The sequence below is a fragment of the Desmodus rotundus genome, chromosome 10, assembly GCF_022682495.2.
Source record: "Desmodus rotundus isolate HL8 chromosome 10, HLdesRot8A.1, whole genome shotgun sequence".
In the NCBI taxonomy this organism is placed as follows: Eukaryota; Metazoa; Chordata; class Mammalia; order Chiroptera; family Phyllostomidae; genus Desmodus; species Desmodus rotundus.
Window position 1 is genome coordinate 17,973,266 of NC_071396.1, and position 21,977 is coordinate 17,995,242.

At 52.4% G+C, this 21,977-nt stretch overlaps 1 protein-coding gene across 1 annotated transcript; it reads left to right on the forward strand.

The window, feature by feature from the left end:
- The first annotated feature begins 14,763 nt into the window (after window positions 1–14,763).
- ZP4 (zona pellucida glycoprotein 4) lies at window positions 14,764–21,595 on the forward strand. Its single transcript, XM_024561608.2, has 12 exons — window positions 14,764–14,938; window positions 15,205–15,326; window positions 15,405–15,507; window positions 16,371–16,520; window positions 17,195–17,382; window positions 17,897–17,994; window positions 18,828–18,958; window positions 19,144–19,333; window positions 19,405–19,552; window positions 19,865–19,940; window positions 21,185–21,289; window positions 21,492–21,595. Exons 1-12 carry the CDS (start codon window positions 14,764–14,766, stop codon window positions 21,593–21,595), a joined length of 1,590 nt encoding a protein of 529 aa, XP_024417376.2.
- Window positions 21,596–21,977: the final 382 nt, after the last annotated feature.

Genomic DNA, 21,977 nt, shown 5'->3' on the forward strand with positions numbered 1-21,977 from the left:
ACCGCTGACTTTCCTGAGTTGCTCTCACTACGTGACGTGCTTACCGATTTTCACGCTAACATCACTTTCTCCTCTGTCCTCTCAGATGCTCAGGGCTTGACCAGCTGTCTGTTCTCCCAGGTCGTCTTTGGCTACTCTAGCTTCTCCAGGACAAAATGCACATTCACCTTCCGTCTGCCTAGCACCCAGGACAGCGCCCAGAAGTCAGTAGGTCCCTGGTGAACACTTCCTTGATGAGTCCGAGAGACCGTATGGTCCCTGCATTCCAGGACAGGCCCTTCGCGCTCAAGGAGGTATCACAGTGTCACCATTTCCGGTGTCTTTCCAACGCCATCATCTTGTTTGATGTGGTCCAAACTGCAGAGATGATTACTTGTTCCTTCTCAGTAAGAAGAGCCTCCCGGGGCCTGATGAACACAAGTTCGCACCCCTGTCTGACTGACAGCCCCTCAGGAAAGCCTGTAAAAATAGGTGTCAGAAGGTTGGAGGAATGTGCTCTCAGACCTCAGCCAACCAGCTCAAAGACGGTATGGAATTGCTCTTTTGTTTTATTGGCCAAGGAATCCCACGTTGATGCGAGTTTGGACAAGTTTGAAAGGTTCTTTGGCCCCCTATTTAACTTAGGGCTTTTCTTTAAGACAAATGCGCAATAGTAGCTTTAAAGTTTTAAAATATATGTATATACATTCTGCATAAATTTCAAATTGTTAAGTGAGAGAAAATATTCTGATGTCATCCCCACTCCATTTAATCCAGAGTCCAAGAAAAATTAACCTTTCTGAGATACTCATTCAGTGAGTAGCCCAACCTTCACTTTTCCCTCAGAGACTGGTCTTTATAACTACTTTCCTTTGCACTTTTAAAAGAAAGATACAGTTTAAAGAAAAAAAAATCTCCAAATGGGTTATATGTTGTTCACTAATTCGCACTGATCATTTATGTTCTTAACATCGCAGATGTCACGGTGAAGCTAAATCACACTTCGGTGGTTTCCGAAAGGAGTTGCATTGTTGCTAATAACTGCTAATCATCTTTAATCGTAGAAATGAAGCCCAGACATATTTAGATGATTATTACATTGCATAATGGAAATAACTTTTGAAGTCTAATTATTTAGCTTTGTGATAACATTAATTATGCTTAAGGGGAATTCCAGCTTTTTTGTAGCAGATACATCGCTTGCAGGAATAAATTATTACCGGCTAAAACATACGGGGAGCAATGAAACACTAATGGTGTCCACATCTGGCAAGTTTTCAAAAGAAGCTGCCTGCTCCAATCAGTCGTCACCCAGCAAAGGCTCCACCCCCCGTGGGGCCGACCTGCGCTGCACTTCCTTGGGAGGCACGGGGTCAGCACTGACAGGGTTCCTGAGCGAACAGCACCCCATCATTCGCTCTGTGAATAGCCTCACCCCCTGCAGCACAAGGACAGGTTCCATGTTTAGGATCTCAACTCACTAATATCTGACGGACACACTTTTTGGGAGGTGAACCGAGTGTGTTGCTTCCCCTGACTCTGGAGAAAACGTCCCTTCTGTCTGAGGTCAGACCTGCCAGGTGTGTGTGGCCTCACATGCTCCGGCCTCCTGGGTTCTCACTTCCCCACCAGCAGCTTCCCCTTTTCCTCTACTTTTTCTTCTCTCTAGTTACCGATTTCACTCCATCAGATTTTAAACATCGCAAGTCTCCTTCATCCTGAAGTGAATTCCCTTCTGTCTTTGTCGCTTACTCTTCCAGCTGCTGCCCTGTCTCCCCGAGACAAAAATGTCAGAATCACTGTGGTGTTGTCTCAACACACTGTCCTCATTTGCTCGCCTCCCCAAACTCGCTCTTCCATCTGTCTGTCCCCTGCTCTATGAGAACAACTCCACTGAGGTTCTCAGTGACAGCGATGACCATAAATCCACTGGGACGTTTTCAGTCTTCACCTCACTTCATCTTTCGAGAGTCCTGTCCACCTTCCTCCTTCAAATGCCCTCTGCAACAGGCTCTGAGGGCACCATGTCCATCCTGTCCTCTGGCTCCTCTCCGGTCTTGCTGGCTGAGTCACACTTCTCGCATACCCTTTAAATAAGGGGGCTCCTTGGGAACTGGCCACAGGCGCCCCTCTGTTTCACTCTGTCCTTGTTGCTGAGACAATTTGGTGCCTTCAGACACCACCAAAAGGTCAGTGAGTTCCAGTTTAACTGTGTAACCCAGACCTTTTCTTTGAGTTCCAAAAGCAGCTCACCCAACTGCCTCGTCAACATCTCCACGAGGAGACCTGAAGGTGCATTAAATTCAGCACGTCCCAATCCAAACTTAGGCTCTTCCCCACACCTGGTCCTCCTGGGGTCTTGCACATCTCCGAGGATGGCACACACACCATCAGATTCTGCACCCCAGAACCCTAAAAGCACACCCTGATACCACCACCCCTCCTCCAGCCCACGTAGCACATCGCCAAGCCCTGATATTTACCTTCTTTCTGTGTCTTCACTTCTCTCTTTACCCACCAGCCTAGACCGAGCTATCATCTTATCTTACCTGGGCTACTGCAGAAGCTCTCAAAGTGATCTTGCCCATGTCCAGTACTGACCTTCAGCCCAGGTTTATCATGGCCATAGTAAGTACTTCAACGAGTAAGTCTCTTCACTTAATTCTCTGCCCTAAAGCCTTGCCAAGGATTTTCAGGCTCTCATGATAAGGAACAAAATGCATGGTGGTTCTGCAGACTGCAGATGGGCTTCATGGCCCACTCCTCTCTCTCGGCCCCGGACACACCGTTCATCCCTGTCACCCTCAGCCAGGCTCAGAGAACTCTCTGTTCTCTTCATTGCACTTCTCACAATGTTTATTTTTCTGTTTTTTGAGTACTTGATTATTTTCTCCAAAAGGCTTTTCATAATCAGGGCCAAAATCATGTATATTCTGTTCAATACTCTGTTCCCAAGCATCTTGCTCACACATAGTAGGTGTTCTTCACACATCTACTAGATGAATGGCTGAGCTGGAGAGAGCAGATCTGTGATTCATCAGCTAAAACTTTGGGAGCAGGGGAGCTCAGCTAGGAAGACAGAGTAGAACCTGGGGGAGCTGGCATTCACCGTCCCAGGGAGAGCGTGCAGCATTGCTAAGGTTGCGGGGAATTAAACCAATGTGGAATTTCTCACGTAGCTCCAGAGAGGTGTTTTCCTTTATTCTTTTTTATTGAATTTATTGGGGGTGACATTGGTTAATAAAATTATGTAAGTTTTAGGTATACAATTCTATAATACATCATCTGTATGTTGTATGTGGGTCCACCACCCCAAGTACAGTCTCCTTCCATCACCATTTATCCCCTTATATCCTCTTCCACCTTCCCCACGCCCCTTTCCCCTGGTAATCACCACGGAAAAGTATTTTCTTAGCATTGCTTATTTCCCCCCAAGCTTTGCTTGTTTCTTTCACCTGATATATTGACAGACCTGAATGTGAAATTTCTCATGAATGTGCTGTTAACCTTTCCTTATGGAGTAGAGACCTGCTTCATAGTCTGCTTCCATTGACCACCGATTGTCACCGAGTTTACTCCGTAGGTCCCCAAGGCGTGGTTCCCTCAGGGGTTGGCACCACAGGTGTGTCATAAACATATCCACCGGGTGAAAAACTTTATGCCCTGAGAGGCTGGGTGGAGTGCAGGCAAAGGACCCAGCCGGGTGGAGAGCCTGGGACAAGCTTCCTCTGCCTCGTGAAAGTCACACATCAGTCACCTGCCTCCCACCCTGGGAAGGACGGCTTAATTAGCCCATAACAAGGAAGGAGGAAACGTGGTAGACATCCTCAGCCTCATCAAAACAGGGCCAGATAGAACACAGAACACACATTTAAATTAGAATTTCAGATAAACAAATTTTAGTGTGTGTTTCTGCAATGTTTAGAAATATTTACACTAACAATTATGTGTTGTTTATAGAAAATTTCAAATTACTGGGTGTGCTGTATAGTATTTATCTGCTAAATCTGATCACCCTAACCAAACTCCATGGATTCATTCATTCATTCATTTACTCATTCATAAATATTTTTTTTAGTGCAAACTTTGGGCCAGTCTCTGTTCTAACCATTAGGGCTCAACAGGTAACAAAACAAAACCCCCACCAGCGTTTAGTCCATATAAAAACCAAACAGAGGTGCCTGTGGACTCCGGTGGCCACACGGCCTGAGGAGCAGTCCCAACACACCCTCCTCACACAACGCCCTGTGTCAAATGTATGGACGGTAAGGAGCCCCCTACCGAACCCCGACAAGCTCAGGGGAGGCCTGCGTGCCAGCCTTACAAACTCAGAGACCAAAGTAACCACATGGGATGGTCTGAGATGAGAACTTTCTAACTAAAAGGGAGTCATGGCAGGTAGTTAAGTCTTTACCTTAATTAAGCCTGTCTGTTGTCTTTTTGCATCTTACACACGCATAACTTCCCTTTTTCCAGACCCCTCAGGGCACAATCACCTCACCACTGGTGAGGGGTGGGAGACCACAAACCCCCTCATTGTTACACTGTTACTGTTATCGTGTTAATTATTGACTAACTATCCTGTGCTCACAAATACAAAAGTATGTGTCTATCCCTTTTACCTTTTATCCAATCCTAGAGGTTTCCCGTCTTTGCTTCCTCCCGCCTCCCTAATCCATCACCAGTGGTTTCATGCAACCCACTTACATCTCCTCTTTTGATTGAACTGCCTAAAATAAGGAACAAAGCTGCCATTTTCCAGAGTATTTTCACAATCTGTTGAGGTTTTGCTTCCCAGAAATTGCTATTAGTTTGGCCTAAATAAACTCGTAAACATTCTTATAGGTTTGGATGTTTCTTACTTTAACAAATGGTGTACAGTTGGCCATCCCTGGAATACTTGCTGTCTCCTTGTTAAAATATTCTTTTCTTAAGAGAATATTCACACCAAAATAGTTACCGTGATTATCATTGGGTTTAGGAGTTTGAATGATTTTTATTTTTTTCCCTATGTTGGTACATTTTCCACATTTTCTAAATGAGTCCGTATTACTTATAAAGCAGTATGATTGTTCCATAAACTCAATTGCCACAATCACTTTTAAAATTAACTTTCAATTCATGATTCAAGTGCTGAACTGTATCATTAGCAGGAAGTCCATTGTCTACTCCTGAGATGTCTCTCACTTCCAGAATCGTGGTACTTCAGAGTCACCCAAGAAGGGTGAGGGCAGGGCAGGGACCCCACCCCCCAAGCAGGACAGGCCCCTCAAGGGTTTCTTCACGGCCTCCGGAAGGCTCATCCCCAGGGGCGGGTCCTGTGCCCAAACCGAGGGCCAGATCTCGATGAAGGGCCACCTACCAGGCCTGGGCCTCTCTACAGGAGGCTCACCTGTCCTGTGATGTTGAAAATAACCCGATGAACCCCCAAGTCTGCAGAACTTGGGGCTTCCCATTGCCACACCCAGACACCTCCCGGGGACCATCTCAAGGGAGGTTTGAAATGACCAGGTGTTCCCACCCCCAACGGGGACCCATCAGGGACTCCCGGGGACCTACACATGTGCTGAGGACCCGGCAGTTCCCTCCAGAGGTCCCAAAGCACTTTCTGGCTCTTCCTTCAGTGGGAAAGAAGGTACAAACTTAATTGTTGAAGGAGTATCCCACTTCATCTATAGAGGATACATAATAATATCAAAACAAATATATCAAACCCACATCCACTACTCACCAACGGACTTGAGTGGGTTTCTTAAGCCCTGAGTTGTGCAAAGCTTTCCTTTCATTGCCTTTATCTTGCTAGGTAACTCTTAGGGTGAAGTCACCCATCTGGGCTAACTTAAAAAATGAGAAATAAAGCTGAATGAAGCAAGGTAACGTGTTCTGACTCATACATTTCACTGAAAACTTCGCATTTATTAAATATTTCATTTCATAAAATATTGGTATTGCTATCATCTCTTATGCCTAAACAATTCATAACCATCTAGCTGTGATTTTTAAAACATAGTGATTGCCTTAATCCAAATTTTCTTCATGAGCAGAACTGGTAAAAAGATTTTTCAATGCATATATCTCAGGCCACAGCTAACATCTGTATCCGAGTGTATCAAAATGATAAAAATAAATAAATGAAATAAACTCAACTCCCACAAGGCCTAAATCGCAGGATTTTAGTAAAGATGATCGACAAGGACGCTTTCATTCTCCAACGGAGGCACGTGAGACCCTGAGAGGCAAACACACAAAGCCCCGTGACCAGCTGGCCCTCCATCGCCCACACACAGGTGACAGCTCTCCGTGACAGCTCTCCGTGCTGGCCCTGCGGCATGCAACCCACAGACAAGTGCATTGTGTGCAGAGAGTCTCCTGGAGCCAGGGCCCGGGTCTCCTCGCTCCCTGGAAGCCAGGCTGTCCCCGGCCCCCTTAGGGACAGTGAAGTGGGTGCCACGTCATGTCTGACAGTGTCACTTACCACGGGGTCACTTACTTACATACCAGTAGACTAATAACCTGTCTTTGAAAATGAAGAATTGGGAAATGATTTCCAAAGTCATACAAGTAACTTCGAATCCAACAGAATTATCAAATTCCCACACGACTTTGAATGCTTTCTCCTTCATTTCCAGCCACTGCTAAACCCTCTGGGCCTCGGGGCATGAAAATACAGCACACACATCAAAAACCAAGTCAGTTTTTTTCCTGTGTTGTTGCAGAAATAGGATTTTGCCACATCATTTAAAAGCAGAGAACAAAGCTGCCAAGGGGACAGGGGAATGCACCTGATCATTTCGGAAAATCTTGGAATTGTCAACCGAAATTAATTCCTGAGGGTTGCAGGGAAAGGTGTCAGCATATAGATAAAACACGAGGCCTGCAGACAGGCCCCTACTCCCTGGTGGTCTGTTTTTGTCACATTTGTATTTACTCCCAGTTTCCTCACTGCCGCAGACCCCTTCGGGCTTTCCAGAACCCCATCGCCACCGCTGCCTTCCTGGATTTTCTTCTTGCTGTTATTTTCACAATTGATTGATGATTCCCCACGCTGAGACTGAGGCAGCTTCCTTGCCTATCTAGGCAGCTTTGGGAGGCTCTGTGTTCCCAGGGGCCAGTCCCTCATCTGGGCCTGGCCTCCTGGTCACCCGCCACATTCGTCTCCCAGCAGAGACCCCTTGTCCACAGGGCGCGAGCCTCTCCTGCCCCCACCTACACCCTGTAGACTCCTTACCATCAGTGTTCATTCGTCTCTTCAGTCAGTTATGTTTCATTGGTCATTACTAATCAATGGTACTTCCATTGCCATCTGTGTCCTCCACCCAGCCGCCCGCTGCTGGGATGCTGCCCCCACCTCTGCACGGGGGCCAGCCTCGGTGTCCTGGCCTCGCCTGGACCCCCAGCCTTTCCAGGGGCAGCACCTCGATTTTACTTGGTTCTATTATGTCTCATATGAGTGCTTTGGAATTTTTGCTTTTCTTTAGTAACTGCTTCACTGTGTCTTCCTCGGCTCCCCACTCAGGCTCAAACCCCTTCTCTAAATAACCAGAGTCCTAGTTCCTTGTCTCAATCCTCAACCACTCTGAGTGAAGCAATGGCTTTCCATTTTCTTATATAAAAATTAGAGATACCACATTTTTCGGACCATAAGACGCACCTAGGTCTTAGAGGAGGAAAATAGGAAAACAATTTTTGAAGCAAAAAGTGTGGTAAAATATTTAATAACATAAATAACCCCCTGCCCTCCCCCCAGCAAGCCAGAGAAGCTACATTCAGACTATAAGACGCACCCCCATTTTCCTCCCAAATTTGGGGGGTGCGTCTTATAGTCCGGAAAATGCAGTACTTAAAACTTATTCCAGCTCTAACAGTGTATAAGTCTAAGTTTGTTTACTGGTTAAAGATTCAGATGTGTTCTTTTGAGTTTTATTATTACTGATGCCAGATGAGGGAGGCAGCGTAAACGAGATCAGAAGGTCCATGAGGCCCTCCCCCTGCCCACTCCACGGAAGGAGCCAGATCGGAGGGTTGAAGGAGGTGCCGTTGCGACGGTCCCTCAACACCTGAGGCCTTTGCTGTTAAGCTGTGAGCATCAGTCTTTTATTGCCTTCAGCGCTTGGGCGAGAATGATACGAACACAGTCAATACTTACTGGAAGCAAACAGCTTCCTGAAAATCCATCTTCAAAGCTTATCATTCTCAAGCAATGAGAAGCAATTCCTTTACCTCCAAAGGGCATCAGTCTCCTGTCTTTTTAAATAAAGGGAAAGCTGCAACCTGTCACACGGCAAGCCGCCAGCCTGCCCGACTGAAGAAGAAAAATGAAATGGGCAACGGTTTCAGTGTGCAGTGTGGGGAGTAGGCCTGATAGCCCTGGCGTGCTCCTCATTTTCTGCCTGAGGGAAAATAAAGGGCATTTATGAGAGCTGTCCTCTGGTATTACAGTGGGGTGATTGCCACGGCCCTTCCAGAGGGTTCTGCATTACTGACGTTTCACTAGTGATGTTTGATGCGCCCTGCTGTAAGTCCTCACCAGCGTCCTGCTCTCGGCATCGGTGAGTGGGGCAGTCACAGCCTTGACCCTGTCCCTCACCCGGATCAGGGCCATCCGTCACCCCACGCCGAGGCCAGTGGGCATTTCCCATCCGCAGGCTATTACCTCGCTCATCCTCACAATCATGTCCATCTGTTCTAGAGAATTCTGTGGGAGTCTAACTACCAGGATCACCGGGGGAGGAGGCTGCCTGGCATCCATCAGAGGAGTCAGATGAAGCCATGGTCAGCTCCAGGGGACTCACGGAGCAGCCCCACGTGGCCTTTGAACCCATGGCCCCCTCCTCACAGACTCCAGCCTAAATGCTGGCTGTGGGCTGGCTCCTGCTGAATTTGGAGAAATCCCACTCCAAAGTCAGTCAGCAGCAGATGATGGCGATGACTGTGTAAAATGAGGACTTCAGAGGGAAAAATAAAAGCAACCCGCCTGGAATCTCGGCCCTGCCTCTGGCCTGTTGCTTCTCTGCCACCCTGAGGAGGACAGAGAGGAAGAGAGGGGGGGCCAGCACAGCACAGCAGGGTTTCTCTGCAACACTCACCCCCACGGGGGGCAGCCAGGTCACAGGCGCCGCTGCCTCTCCTGTGAAACATGCACAAGCATTTTGGACTAGTTTCCCACGATGTTACATCTCGCTCAGTCGTTCATTCGCACACCCATTGCCAGTTACTGGCTGAGGCTTGGGAACTGTGTGATTAATCACTGCTCCGGGACTCTCCTACCCGGAAGCTCCACGAGACCGTCTCTGCTGTTCACCACCAGGTTCCGAGCTCAGCTTAGGTCGTGGCGGAGGACGTCCCATGGAAGACAAGCTGGGATGGAACGAGAGAAGCAGACAGCAAGGGCAGGAGGGGGCTGCGTTCTGCCCCTAGAATCTAGGGAAACAGGGAGCAGAGCCAAGGCCCATGGATGTTAGGTGTTCATGCACCGGAAATTATGTGATTGGCTCCCACAGCCTTGACGGCCCCGTGGGACGGGGGCTGTGTGTGTCCAGGCTGGATAAAAATATCTTGACACAAAGATTTTACTCTTCCGTTGACATTGGCTCGGAGGGCAGTCCAGGCAGCAGCTGGCTTCCTCCGTGGTGTGTTTCTGTGTGTGCACGAAGCAAGGCTGGGTTACATGGGGTGGGGTGGTGTAAAGACCAGCCGCACAGAACAGAGCATCTCACACGGGCTCAGTCGACACCTCAGCCAAGTCGTCTCATTGGCCCTGCTGCAGGAAGGCAGTCTCGAAGGTGAGAAAACTGTCTGCCTGAACTCACAGGAGGACCACTAGTCACCAGCGTGGCAAGGCTGGTTCTGGGGTCTGCAGTGAGACTCTTAAAGGCTGTTGAAGCTGAGTTCCCAGAACATTATCCAAAGGGGTAGACCCTGAGCTCGAAGCCCCTGGCTGCAAAGGACCCAGGCAGAGAGGGTGACAATGAGCTGCACCAGGAAGGGCCCCAAGAGAAGACACAAAAGTGCCCAGGGGACACAGCCCCCACCCAGCCTGAGTGGCCAGTGCCCAAAGAAGGAGTCCCCAGAGAGGTGGTGCATCAGCCAGATTTTTTAAAAGAATAAAATGCAACAAATAAGTAAAAGTAAGCCAAGCAGAAGCAAACAAGCAGAACGGGAGAGGGCGTCCCAGCCGCAGTCCGTGTTGGGGTCGGCTGTGGCAGCGAGATCGGGGTCTGAGAAAGCTCAGAGGTGGTCCAGTGACCAGCCACCCAGAGGAGGGAGGCCATACTGGACACGTGGGCAGGGCCCCTGGGCAGGATGTGGCACCGACGCCAGGTGGGCCCTGCAACGCCAGCTCCATCCACAGTGCGGATGCAGATGGTTTAAACGATGAGTTCACTGACCCCCAAAATGCTGCCTGGGCCCAGGAGTAGGCCATGCGGGCACCGAGGTGAAACAGCACGGCCTTCAGACTTTCCCATCAGGGAGGGAAAGCGGAGAACGGAATCGTGGCTCTACTGGGAGGAACCCAAAGAAAGAGTGCTGGCAAAGCAAACTGAGCCGATCCTGCAGCCACAGGGTTGGGAACCACTTCCCTGGGACAGTCTGGCGAGTTCAGCCCTGAGGCTGCGGTTCCAGGCCAGAGAGTGTGTCGGAATCACCTGGAAAACTGTTAAGTTGCTGACCCCACACCAAGTTTCTGATCCACGAGGTCAGGAGTGAGGCCCCAAAATTTACACCTGGAATAAGTCCCAGGTGGCCCAGACACTGCGGGCCCAGGAGAACTTTGCCCCCGGGGAAGTGAGGACATGGTCCAGCAGAGACGTGGGGCTGACTGTATCCCAAGAGGAGGACACTGCCAGCGCTGGCTGGGCAGAAGGCTGTGTCCTGAAGACATCGAGTCGGGGTGGAGCATAACACAGACACAGGAGGGCAGAAGAGGACATCTCACTCAGCCTCGGTGGGTCATTACCCAGCCACCTCCAGTGTTGTCGCCAAGCCCAAGGCAGTGGCCAAAGGGCATGTGCCCCCCCCCATAGCCTGCACCCTTCTCCTTAGTTTTCCATCCCACCCTGTCCATGCTCCCCAAACCAAAACAGCCCCAAGGACCAACCATCCAGTCTTCCCCCTAAACCACAGGTGGCAAACACAAGGCCCAGGGGCGGAATCCGGCCCTCCACCTTGTTTTATCTGCCCGGCACCTTGTTTCTACTCAGTGGCAGCGCTGAGCTCTTGCTCAACCGTTAAGGAGCAGTTACATTTACACAGTTGTGAAATTACATTCGGCCCTTTGAAGGCAACCGCGAGGCTGGTGTGGCCCCGTGGTGACAATGAGTTTGACACCCCTGCCCAAAACGAAAAGAAATCTAAAAACCCCCTTGGGTGGAGCCAAAGCAAGGCTAGGAATTTTCACAAGGAAATAAAATTACAAAAGCAAAAAGCAGCAGCATTTGCAAGCACACAGTCCTCACCTCATCTAACGACAAAACAGGCAGGCCCAGACAAAGGTTAGCACGACTGAGACAGGGTCCTGCTGTACACAAGGTGTTCTCAGCTGAGCCTCGTCCCTGCCCGCAAAGACATGTTGACGCCAGCGCCCACGTACCTCGAAGCCTGACCTTGTTTGGAGATAGGCCTTTATAGCTGCAACCAAGTGAAAGTGAGGCCACTCGTGTGGGCCCTGATCCACAGGGACGGGTGGTCCACCCTTAAGTATATGCACGAAATTAGGGAGGGGCACACATTCCAATAGACATGGCCTATAGGGGCCAGAACTCTCATGTCAAATTCATTGGTAAACCCCCACCCAAAAGGTGTAGCCCCTGTGGGGGGTGGGGGGTGGGGGTGGTCATGGCAGCAAAGGAAGGGCTGGGCAGAAGGGTGGAAATCACATGAGCAGCGGCTGTGGGGGTGTGGGGGGGAGTGGGAGGTGGGCCTTGTGGCCCAGGACAGAGGGACCAGCTGGTGGGCTCACCCCCTCACCACTGACTCAACTCACGCTCTGTCTTTTGTTGTTGCAAAGGGAAAGCTTTGAAGTTCTTAAAGGAAATTGTGTGGCATCTTCCCTCGGAAGAGAAATGTCCTGATTTCCACCCCGCGCCCAGGCAGCTGGGTGCCCCTCGGGGCTCCAGTCACTGATTAGTGTGCCCCGTGGCCTCAGCGCCCCTCCACAGCGGGGCAGTTCTGATTTTTGCTTCTTCGCACTGGAGGACGGTTTCCTGAGCTTTGTTTACCTGACCCCGCACTCCGCAGCCAGGAGGACACACCCCAGCCACAGCGTGGGGACCAGGGGCGGCCAAGTCCTGGAACAGGAGCGCCCCAGCAACCCTGGCGCTGCCTCAGGCAGCCCAGCTCCAAGAGCAGCACCGGTCGTGCCTGCAGCTATCAGGGAAAGCTCCATGTCAGTCTCCAGTGTAAAGGGAAACATTCCAATGTCGCTGGAGAAAGACCTCCAGCCCAGTACTGAGATAATAGGGGGTACAATCGCTTCACAGCTGGGCCCAGGCTTCTCCAGGCAGATCACCCGTTATGGGTGCATTTTCTCTCCTGAAACTGAATGGTATAGTTAAGTGAAGGGCGCCTCAGGGGATGTAGCACAGGTGTGAGCATGAAATCACCTCATTCCAGCCCTGCTGACCTTATCTTAGGATTCATCCTGACCCACGGTGGCATCATGGTGACGATGGGACCCCCCAGGGGACTTCCAGACACAGCAACACAGTCCCGGACTTAAGTTTCTTTCTTGGCTGTAAAGTAAACCCCGGCCCCCACCCGGGGGCAGTCCCACAGGCAGAGGCTGTTCGGCAGGCACCCCCCACATCAGAGACCCCCACAGCGTGCACCTGGGTGTCTACTCCCTCCCCACCTTTACGGGCCAAGTGTGTAGACTGGCCTTGTTGGTGTCAGTGACAATTTAAACAGTGTGACTGTGCAGCAAGCTTTGTAACAAGCACTGTGCACACATTATCTTATTGTATCTCACAACAACCTGTTTGCGGTAGGAACACCTCCCGACTCCAGTGGGCGTTACTGTCTGCACCTCACAGATGCGTAAGTGGTAGCTCATTGACTGAGGCCACAGAGCTGCTAAGTGATGACTCACCCTTGCACCCAGATTCACCCCTTGCCCAAATCCGCATAACCTCTGCGCATTCTGCCTCCTCGGCTCCTCGCCACTTTAGAGAGCAGCCCTAGTGAGTCTAGCCAGGAGGCTGGCCTTTGAACTCCTGGGACATCTCCCACAAACCCATCCTCAAACCTTTTCATTGCAATCACATGTGTAGTTCCTGACGGTTATGAGTTTAACCTCATCGTTTAAAAACAAAACAGAACAAAAAAACCGAGGTGCCTGTGAGGTTTGGAAACCACGTTTTCAAGGGGGTTATTAGCCCAGGGACATACCGCTGGTAAAAGCATGTCCACAGATTCATTCTTTCCTCTGAGGCCACTGAGTTCACACTGTCTTGGGCATCCAGGATGCACACAAGTAAAACACTGTCCCTGTCCCCAGGGCTTCTGGTAGGGACCCTGAGTAAGGAAGTGGCCATCACAATCCAATGAAGCCAGTGCTGTGAGCGAGGAAAGGGCATGCGACAGGCCAGCGGCCAAGCCCAGGCCCCGTGGAGGATGTCAGGAAGCCACGTTCCGTCCACGAGGGCAGAGTTCACAGTCCCTCCGTGCTGTGTCGCCACCTGGTGAATGGGCCGTGTAACTTCCCAGAGAGGACACAGGCTCGTGGGCTCCCTTCCATCAGTTAGAGAATTAAAGGCACCTGGCTGTAATTCTCAGTGCTTTGGCTATGAGTTTCAGCCAACTTGGGACATTTTTTCATGTGATGAGCATTAGGGTCAATATACTCACAAGACCCTTGGGGGACACTGGTGGAGTCCATGCTGTCACCTCACAGGAGGAGCTGGTCCCTCCATCCCCACGTCTCTCAGGATGCCCCTGCCACCGGGCCCGACGCCATGATGAAACTGACCTACGGCCACAGAAGGAAACTGTAGCCCACAAGGAGAACAAAAATGCAAGCAGGCAATTAGGAAACCTCAACGTGTTCATGAAAATGTAGCTGAAACACCTGCCAGTGGCAAAGAAAAGCTTTGGGACTTGTCAGGACTCCTTTGGTGGATTTCTCCCCTCGGACTACTGAATGGTTCCAAGTCAGCTTTTCTCAGGAACCGAGTTTAGGTTCTCAGATTGCAGGCCACGCTACGACTGTGCCAGGACTTCTTGTGAAAGCTTAGGACCTGCGGGGAGGAGACAGGGCCCGGCGGGCGCTGACCAGCTTGAGGAGCGCTGGCCAAGCCTTGGGCCAGCCGCGTGATCTACACAACATCACTGCATCCTCAAGCACACTCCTGCCGGGAGCCCGTGCCCCAGTCACAGGTGAGGACCCTGATGCCCCCAGGTGGTGGCTTACCAGGTCCTACAGCTCACAAGTGGCAGAGCTGGGCCTTGCCCAAACAGGGAAGGTTCCAGAGGAAGGTCTTCTGAGGCCAAAAGGTCAGCAGTGTTGCACCAAGCAGCCCTGATGAGGAAGCCTCCTTGAGCTAAAGGCTCCAGGTTTCCCGGCTCTGCAGGCTGCCTGGGGGTGTTGCCCAGAGCAATGCAGCTGCAGGCTATGGCCTGAAATGCAGGGAGCCGGAGGATTCGCCCTCCCCCAGGAGTCCCACCTGCGGTGGCAGCTGTGCTCCCTAGCATAGCTCTCCTCGTGTATTTAAGGGAACCCTCAGTGCACAGCAGCCTGGCTCGGAACGGACGTGAAGGGCTTACTGCCGGCGGGTTCCTGGTGGTGCAATGTGGCTGCAGTCCCTCCTGCTCTGTCTGCCCCTGGCTCTGGCTGTGAGTGGCCCGCGTGAGCCCGAGGCACCAGAAGATGCTGGCGAGCTCCACTGTGGGCCCCGAGGTCTCCGGCTCACTGTACACCCTCTCAATCCGGACATGGGGCCCCCTCCCACCCTGATAGCATGGGGTAAGTCTGACGACGCACCTGCTGAGCTGGGCAGTGGCTCATTGCCACGGCCACCTAAAACCGCCTTCCAGCTTCCTATCCTAACGCTGTCCCCATTGGCAAACTCCACAGCTTCTCTACAGACATGTCACTTGTCACCTCACTCCTGAACCAAGCTCCCCTGGTTCCTCTCTCTCCTTGGCAGTTGCCCTTTGGGGTTGTCCTCCCCCAGCACGGTCACCATGGTGACTGACCACTTGCGCTTTCTGCCCCTCCCCACCCCCCAGATAAAGTCGGGCTGCTCCACAGGCTGGGCAATGACTCTAGCTGTGGCGCCTGGGTGACGGAGGGCCCCGGCAGCTCCGTGGTGGTGGAGGCGTCCTACAGCAGCTGCTTTGTCACTGACTGGGTGAGTGTGACCCGGGCTTCGGGGACACGGAGCCCCGCCCTGTGTCCCCGCCCGGGCTGACCCAGGGCGTCTCTCCAGGACTCCCACCACATCATGCTAGTTGGAGTCGAGGGCGCGGCAACAGCTGGGCGCAGGTCGACGGTGAAGACCAGGCTGCTCAAGTGTCCCATGGCTTTCCCAGGTGCGCGGGTCACTCCCACCTGCTCTGTGCAGTGGCACTGCCGCTCAGGATGGACAGTCCACCCCCCTCCCCCCCACACGCATCCTTAGAATAATGTCCACCTGAGCGAGCTCTGCAGGGGGCCCTGGGGTGAGGGATCCTGAGGTCCCTCCTCTGTAACCCTCTCAGGGCCCTGAGCGCTTTCACTGCCCCCAGCAGTGAGCTTGGCCCCGGGCCCCTCACAGTGGACTCCAACAGGAACTGGCCCAGGACCAGGCCCTCTTGGGCTTGAGGAGGAGGGTCGGGAAGGACGCGGAAGCTGTCAGGAGGACTTGGCCTCCAAGGGCCAGCTGAGCGTGGCCAGCCCCTCTGGGGGCCACCTGATCTCCTGGCTGGGGCATAGCCAGGACCCTAGTTCCCACAGGTCTTGCCTGGTGACCTGGGAGCCCCACTCAGTCAGAACAGACTCCCATATGTAACTCACTCTGCTCACCCCTTTTGCTACTCAGTGTAGCCCAGAGAGGTGACGCTGACGAGATGCAGTGACCAGGCACCATCCCAGCCCTCCTGTGCCCGACCCTAGTCTCAGAGTCCAACAGGTGTCCCATGGGCCTCAGGTGGAGAGGTGCTCCGGGGGAGAGCACCTGCTTCTCCTGACCTTGTTAGTCTTTTTTTTTTTTTCAAAAAATACTAATTTCAGGGACTCCTGCCTGGCGACTTAATATTTGCTTAACTTCCTGGGACGCACTCTAGTGTGTAATAATGGACCTTTCTACCCCAACAGTCTAGATATCTGTGGGAACTCTCATGCTTCGTAACGAAATCTCCCTTGTAAAGCCCGAGCTTTATTGTCTGACGTGAGTGGCTCTCCTCTCCAAACGCAGCCCTCCGTGTTCCAGGTGCCGAGCTGTGCGACTCTGTGCCTGTGTGGGACAGGCTGCCATGTGCCCCTGCCCCCACCACACCGGGAGACTGTCAGAGACTGGGCTGCTGCTACAACGCCACCGGGAATTCCTGTTACTATGGCAACACAGGTGTGTGCGGCTTCTTGAAACCAGCTAAGGGAAGTGCCCATTACCTGCCACCGAACCTGGAGAAAGTTCGCCCCCCCACCCACCAACCGCAGAAGGCACATACTAAAAATGACCAGTGGCCATGCCCCCTGGCACCCTGGCCCTAGAGAGAGAGCTTTCTGCAGCTTGCTGTCTGAGCTCCGAGAAGTCTAACTTTAGTAGAGCCGAGCCGTAACACTTCCTAAGTCCAGGTGCGGGGTGCTGCCTCCCGCTGCAGTAGTGCCTGGGTGAGTCTTTTTTCAAAGACTGCTTGCTGTCTCTCCAAGTCGCGCTCTCAGGTTTTCCAATGCAAACGACCCTCCCCGAGTGAACACTGGCCACACTCTGTCCTCAGCTCTGAAAACACCCCATCAGTCACACAAAGCAGGCACTACTGTCCCCATTTGCAGATGAAGCTGCAGCCAGAAGGTTAAATACTTTTCCTGAGGTCCCACAGTTAGTGATGGAGGCGAGAGTCAAACCCAGGTGCTGACCCAGAGCCCTGATTAAACTCCGGGCAGCTGGGCTGGTGTGAGGTCACAGCCAGGGATGTCCCCTTCTCGGGAGGTGGTCGGAATGGCTAAGTCACAGGCTTCCATCTAGCTGCTCCATAGCAGAGAGGGCCTGCCTCCAGCCCTGCCCCTCTGGTGTTCCAGTGACCTCACGCTGCACCCAGGATGGCCACTTCTCCATTGCTGTGGCCCGGAACGTGACCTTGCCCCCCCTGCTCTTGAACTCTGTGCACCTGGCCTTCGGGAATGACAGTGAATGTAAACCCGTGACAGCAACACCAGCCTTTGCCCTGTTCCGGTTTCCGTTTACTTCCTGTGGCACCACGAGGAGGGTGAGGACCACTGGCCTTTCCAGTTGCTCCTAACCCTGTTAGTCAGGTGGGGGACACCCTAGTGGCTGAGGGAGGGCTGGATTCGGGGCCACAGACATATGCCTGGCCCTGCTCCAGGTGTGGGATGGTCTCTAGGATGGGAGAGAGCTCACTGCTGGGACCTTGGAAGCCGCCCTGGACATGGGGCCTAGCCCATGGCAGCTGTGCTCCACAGGGGCTGGTAGGGACCCCAGGGGGAGGATAACCAGAAACAGACCCCTCTTACCACACTGCCTGGGTGCCCGTCAGGGGCCGTGCCTGAGGGGCCCCATGGGGATACGCTGCACCCCTTCCCATCCTTTGTCCCCAAGTGAGGCCAAGTGACTGCATCCCAGGGTGACCAAGCGTGCCTGCCCTGCCTCCGCAACACGCAATGGCGGGGCAGTGTCGCTGAGCGCTAGACCCAAGCAGGCCCTGAGGGGGAGCAGCTCAGGCCAGCAGCAGTGACTGGTCTTCTTTCCTGCCCCCCCCCCAGATCACTGGGGGCCAAGCGGTATATGAGAATGAGCTGGTGGCAGCCAGGGATGTGAGAACGTGGAGCCACGGCTCCATCACCCGCGACAGCACCTTCAGGTAAGGTCTCAGCTCACCTGCCCCTGCTCGCTAGATGCAGAGCAGGAGCTCAGAGGCCAGCCCCAGACCCTCAGGACGCTTCCTCACGGGACAGCCTGTCTGGCTCCTGGCTGTCCAGCCTCACTGGCCACGCTCATTAGGTCTGCCGCATCGATGGCCCCAGCCTGAGCTAGACCCCAAGCTCACCTGCATCCTCCTTTACTTACCGCAACTGTGTCTCATTCTGGCCTTTTCCCTTCTACCCCCATGGTCCGTGCTGTAGCAAAAAGGGTCCCTTTTAAACTCTCAGGTCAAGCAGCCTACTTCAAGCTGCAGGAGGACAGTAAGAGAGCTTTAACTCGACGTCATGTGTGACCTGTGGGACCCTTCCCCAGCCTGATCTCCTCAAACAGTCTCAGTCCCTCCCTCTCCCTCCACCCTGGATCGCCCTTCTGCAGTCTTCAAAGGACCTCAGACTTCCTCCACTTCCTCCATGTGCTGTTCTTTGTCAACTGTTCTCTCCCTCCTGTGCCTCAGTTCCGGCACTTTATCTTTCTTCACATCACGTCCCCGTAAGACGGTCCCCGACAGCTTTCTGTAGCCTTCTCTACAGAAAGCACCTGTTTCTCCACAGGCCCATGTCCACTGTGTTTCTTATGCCTTCCACTCTTACCCACTGATCCCCTTCACATAGTGGCTTCCCCAACTGAAATAGAGGTCCCCCACAGCCAGGGACCATGCCCATGGCATCCACAAACCTGTCCAACAGCTGGTGCTGAGTGGCTCCCTAAGCATCCCAGGGATAGGGATGTGGCCCGCCCCCTGGAGCTGGCCAGCATCTCGGTTCTCTGCAGGCTCCGGGTCAGCTGCACCTACGCTGTGAGCAGCCACACACCCCCACTTAACGTCCAGTTGCTCGTCCTCCCAGAGCCCCATCCTCAGACCCAGCCTGGACCCCTCACTCTGGAACTTCAGATCGCCAAAGGTAAAACCCTCCTAGCCAGGGCATCCGGCCCACGGTCTGAGTCCTGTCACTCTTCTGGGCATGAAGACCCTGTCTTGGCCGCAAGACACTTGCTAGAGGAGTTAATGGGGGTGATGGTCTGTCTCAAGCAACCCAGAGTGTCCTAGCTCCGTCCCTACTGCTGCAGCTCATTTTGGCCCCTGCAGATAGAAACTACAGCGCCTACTACAGTGCTGGTGAGTACCCTGTGGTGAAGTTGCTGCGGGATCCCATCTACGTGGAGGTCTCCATCCGTCACAGAACCGACCCTGACCTTGGGCTGCTGCTGCATCAGTGTTGGGCCACACCCAACCCGGACCCCCTGCATCAGCCCCAGTGGGCCCTGCTGGTGAGGGGGTGAGTGCTCTTCTATGCACCTGTGGCAGAGCCCCTCAGGGAAGCCCACCTGACTGTGGTGTCTCTGCCAGATGCCCCTACACTGGAGACAACTACCAGACCCAGCTGATCCCTATCCAGGAAGCTGAGGGCCTGACCTTCCCTTCCCACTACCAGCGCTTCAGCATCTCCACCTTCAGCTTCATGGACTCGGGGTCCAGGCGGGCGCTCAAGGGACCGGTATGATGCCTCCTTCTGTGCTCCTCAGCAGGGCTCAGAACCCTGCTCACTTGTCTCCACGCCAGGCCGCCCTCGGCTTCGGCTGGCCTTTAACGCTGGCCACCGGTGCTGCCTCAGAGCAACCTTGACAACAGGTGATGTGAGTGACATTCGTGGACGTCACCCTGGTTCTCTGGTGCCACTGTGATACAGGCTTAGGCTGCCGAGAGTTCCTGACTTGCTTTTGACATCCTCCCTGCCAGGGAGGTAAGGCAGCCCCAACCTCTCCTGGCGATGGGGCTACAGCGGGACCCCACTTCTCTTGGCTCCCAGGTGTATCTGCACTGCAGTGTGTCTGTCTGCCAGCCTGCGGGGGCGCCGTCCTGTGTGACCTGTCCTGCTGCCAGGAGTGAGTATCTGAGCTATCGACACTTAGAGTCCCCAGAGCTGACCTGCGCCCCGTGTGCAGATGATTCAAACCAGAGCCCCAACCTACTGATGAGGTTTCACGAAGTACTGTTATGATGCAGTAGAACAGAAAGATGACTCGCTCCAGAATCCCATGCCTTTGAAGTATAAGCTGAAAATCCTCGTAACTCTCAGCCTTAGCTTTCTCCATATGAATTTTCATTAGGCCAGGAGTCAAACTGGTTCATGGCCTCCATGTGGCCCGATTAAAGCCAAATTCTGTCTGGGAGCTCACAGACGTAGGTTTCTCCACCTGCTTGAAGGCAGGTCTGAGCACGTGGCCTGAAGATCTACAGGTGGACGTGATTGAAGGCTTAGAACGTGAGCTCTAGCTGGCAAGGCCCAAAGATCCTACTGTGTGTGCTTCCACCTGGTCCACTAACACCTACCTGTCTAGACCCTGAACTAATTAGATTCATGACCCCTGAAGCTTTAAGTCCCTGCTAGCAATTAAAAAAAAAAAATTAACCTTATAGTAATGATAGTTTTGAAAAAATACTACATTAAGCCCTGGCGGGTGTGGCTCAGTGGACTGAGTGCTGGCCTGCAAACCCAAGGGTCGCCAGTTGGATTCCCAGTCAGGGCACATGCCTGGGTTGCGGGCCAGGTCCCCAACAGGGGCGCATGAGAGGCAACCACACACTGATGTTTCTCTCCTCTCTCCCTCTCTTCCCCTCTCTCTAAAAATAAATACAATCTTTAAAAAAGATACTACATTAAGTATTGAATATTTCACGCCACTAAGGCATATAATTTATATTCCTCCGGGGAATTAAACAAACTGAGGTTAACTTTTCCAAGGGCCAATAACTGGCAAAAGCCATTGGGTTCAAACAAAGCTGTGCTGTCAACTCATTTCCAGTTTCCTTTCATCACAGGAGAGGGTCCTGGGATTAGCCTGCTAGTGGCTAAGTTCTGCTTAAGAAAGAGCGGCATTTCGGGGGTAGTCCAACACTGCGATCTGATCTGGATCCCCAAATGCTGGTGAAACTGAGGGACAGCCAGACAAAACGAATTTGAGCAACATACTTAAAATACTGATGAGGTTTCACACACACAGACAAGTTTTCTTAAGGAACTCCCCATGTTGAGGAACCCGGCCTTGTATTAGACTCCCACTCCCTAATTCCCCACAACCCCACCTGTAAAAACCTAACAAACGCCAAGCTCTCTTCTCACCAACAGGAAGAAGAAGCTCTCACATCCATTTTCACAACAGTACGGCCAGCATTTCTAGCAAGGGTCCCATGATTCTACTCCAAGCCACTAAGGATGCTTCAGAAAAGCTTCGTGAATACTCAAGTGAGTAGAAGACCTAACTAGCTACCTGAGCCACTGGTCAAACCAAAGCTCCTTCCTCACCCATTTCCTCTCCCTTGTGTAATCAGTGTGCACCTCCAAAAGGGGGACTAGCTTGTCCTTCTGATGGCTAAAGACGGCTGGTCCTGGTCAGGATGTAGCTCACTGCACTAACCTCTCTTTCATCCACCAGGTTCTCTTGTAGACTCCCGAGCTCTGTGGGTGGCAGGCCTCTCCGGGACCTTAATTGTTGGAGTCTTGTTGGTGTCCTACTTGGCTATCAAGAAACAGAGATGAGTCACTCAGCCCAAATGTGTTAATAAATCTAGATTCCACTAGCAGCCTGTGCCCAGCTTCTCATTTGAAAGGCTGATTGCTTTAGATTAGCTCTTTACCTATCTGTCGTTGGCATCTCATCTCTTCCGCTTGGGGGGGGGGGAGGTGTTTTACCCAAGAATAGAATAAAAACCATGATACCCTATTTTGTATTTCAGCCTATCTTCTGACTATAAGAACATTTCAGTAGAATTTCATAGTCGACAACTCAAACAGTATATACAAGAACTAGATATCTCAGACTGAGCAGAGAATTTTATTAGCTCAAGAGGTGGTGGGGGGTAACCATCTTCCACAAGATAAACCACACTAAGGCAGAACTAATCTAGAGCTAGTCCTGGAT

Bases quoted from the DNA above. Each gene is read 5' to 3' on its own strand.
- ZP4 (XM_024561608.2), top strand. From the start codon at position 14,764: ATGTGGCTGCAGTCCCTCCTGCTCTGTCTGCCCCTGGCTCTGGCTGTG. The intron at 16,521-17,194 runs GTGTGTGCGGCT...CTGGTGTTCCAG, and splicing joins CTGTTACTATGGCAACACAG to TGACCTCACGCTGCACCCAG. The intron at 19,941-21,184 runs GTGAGTATCTGA...TCTCACCAACAG, and splicing joins GACCTGTCCTGCTGCCAGGA to GAAGAAGAAGCTCTCACATC.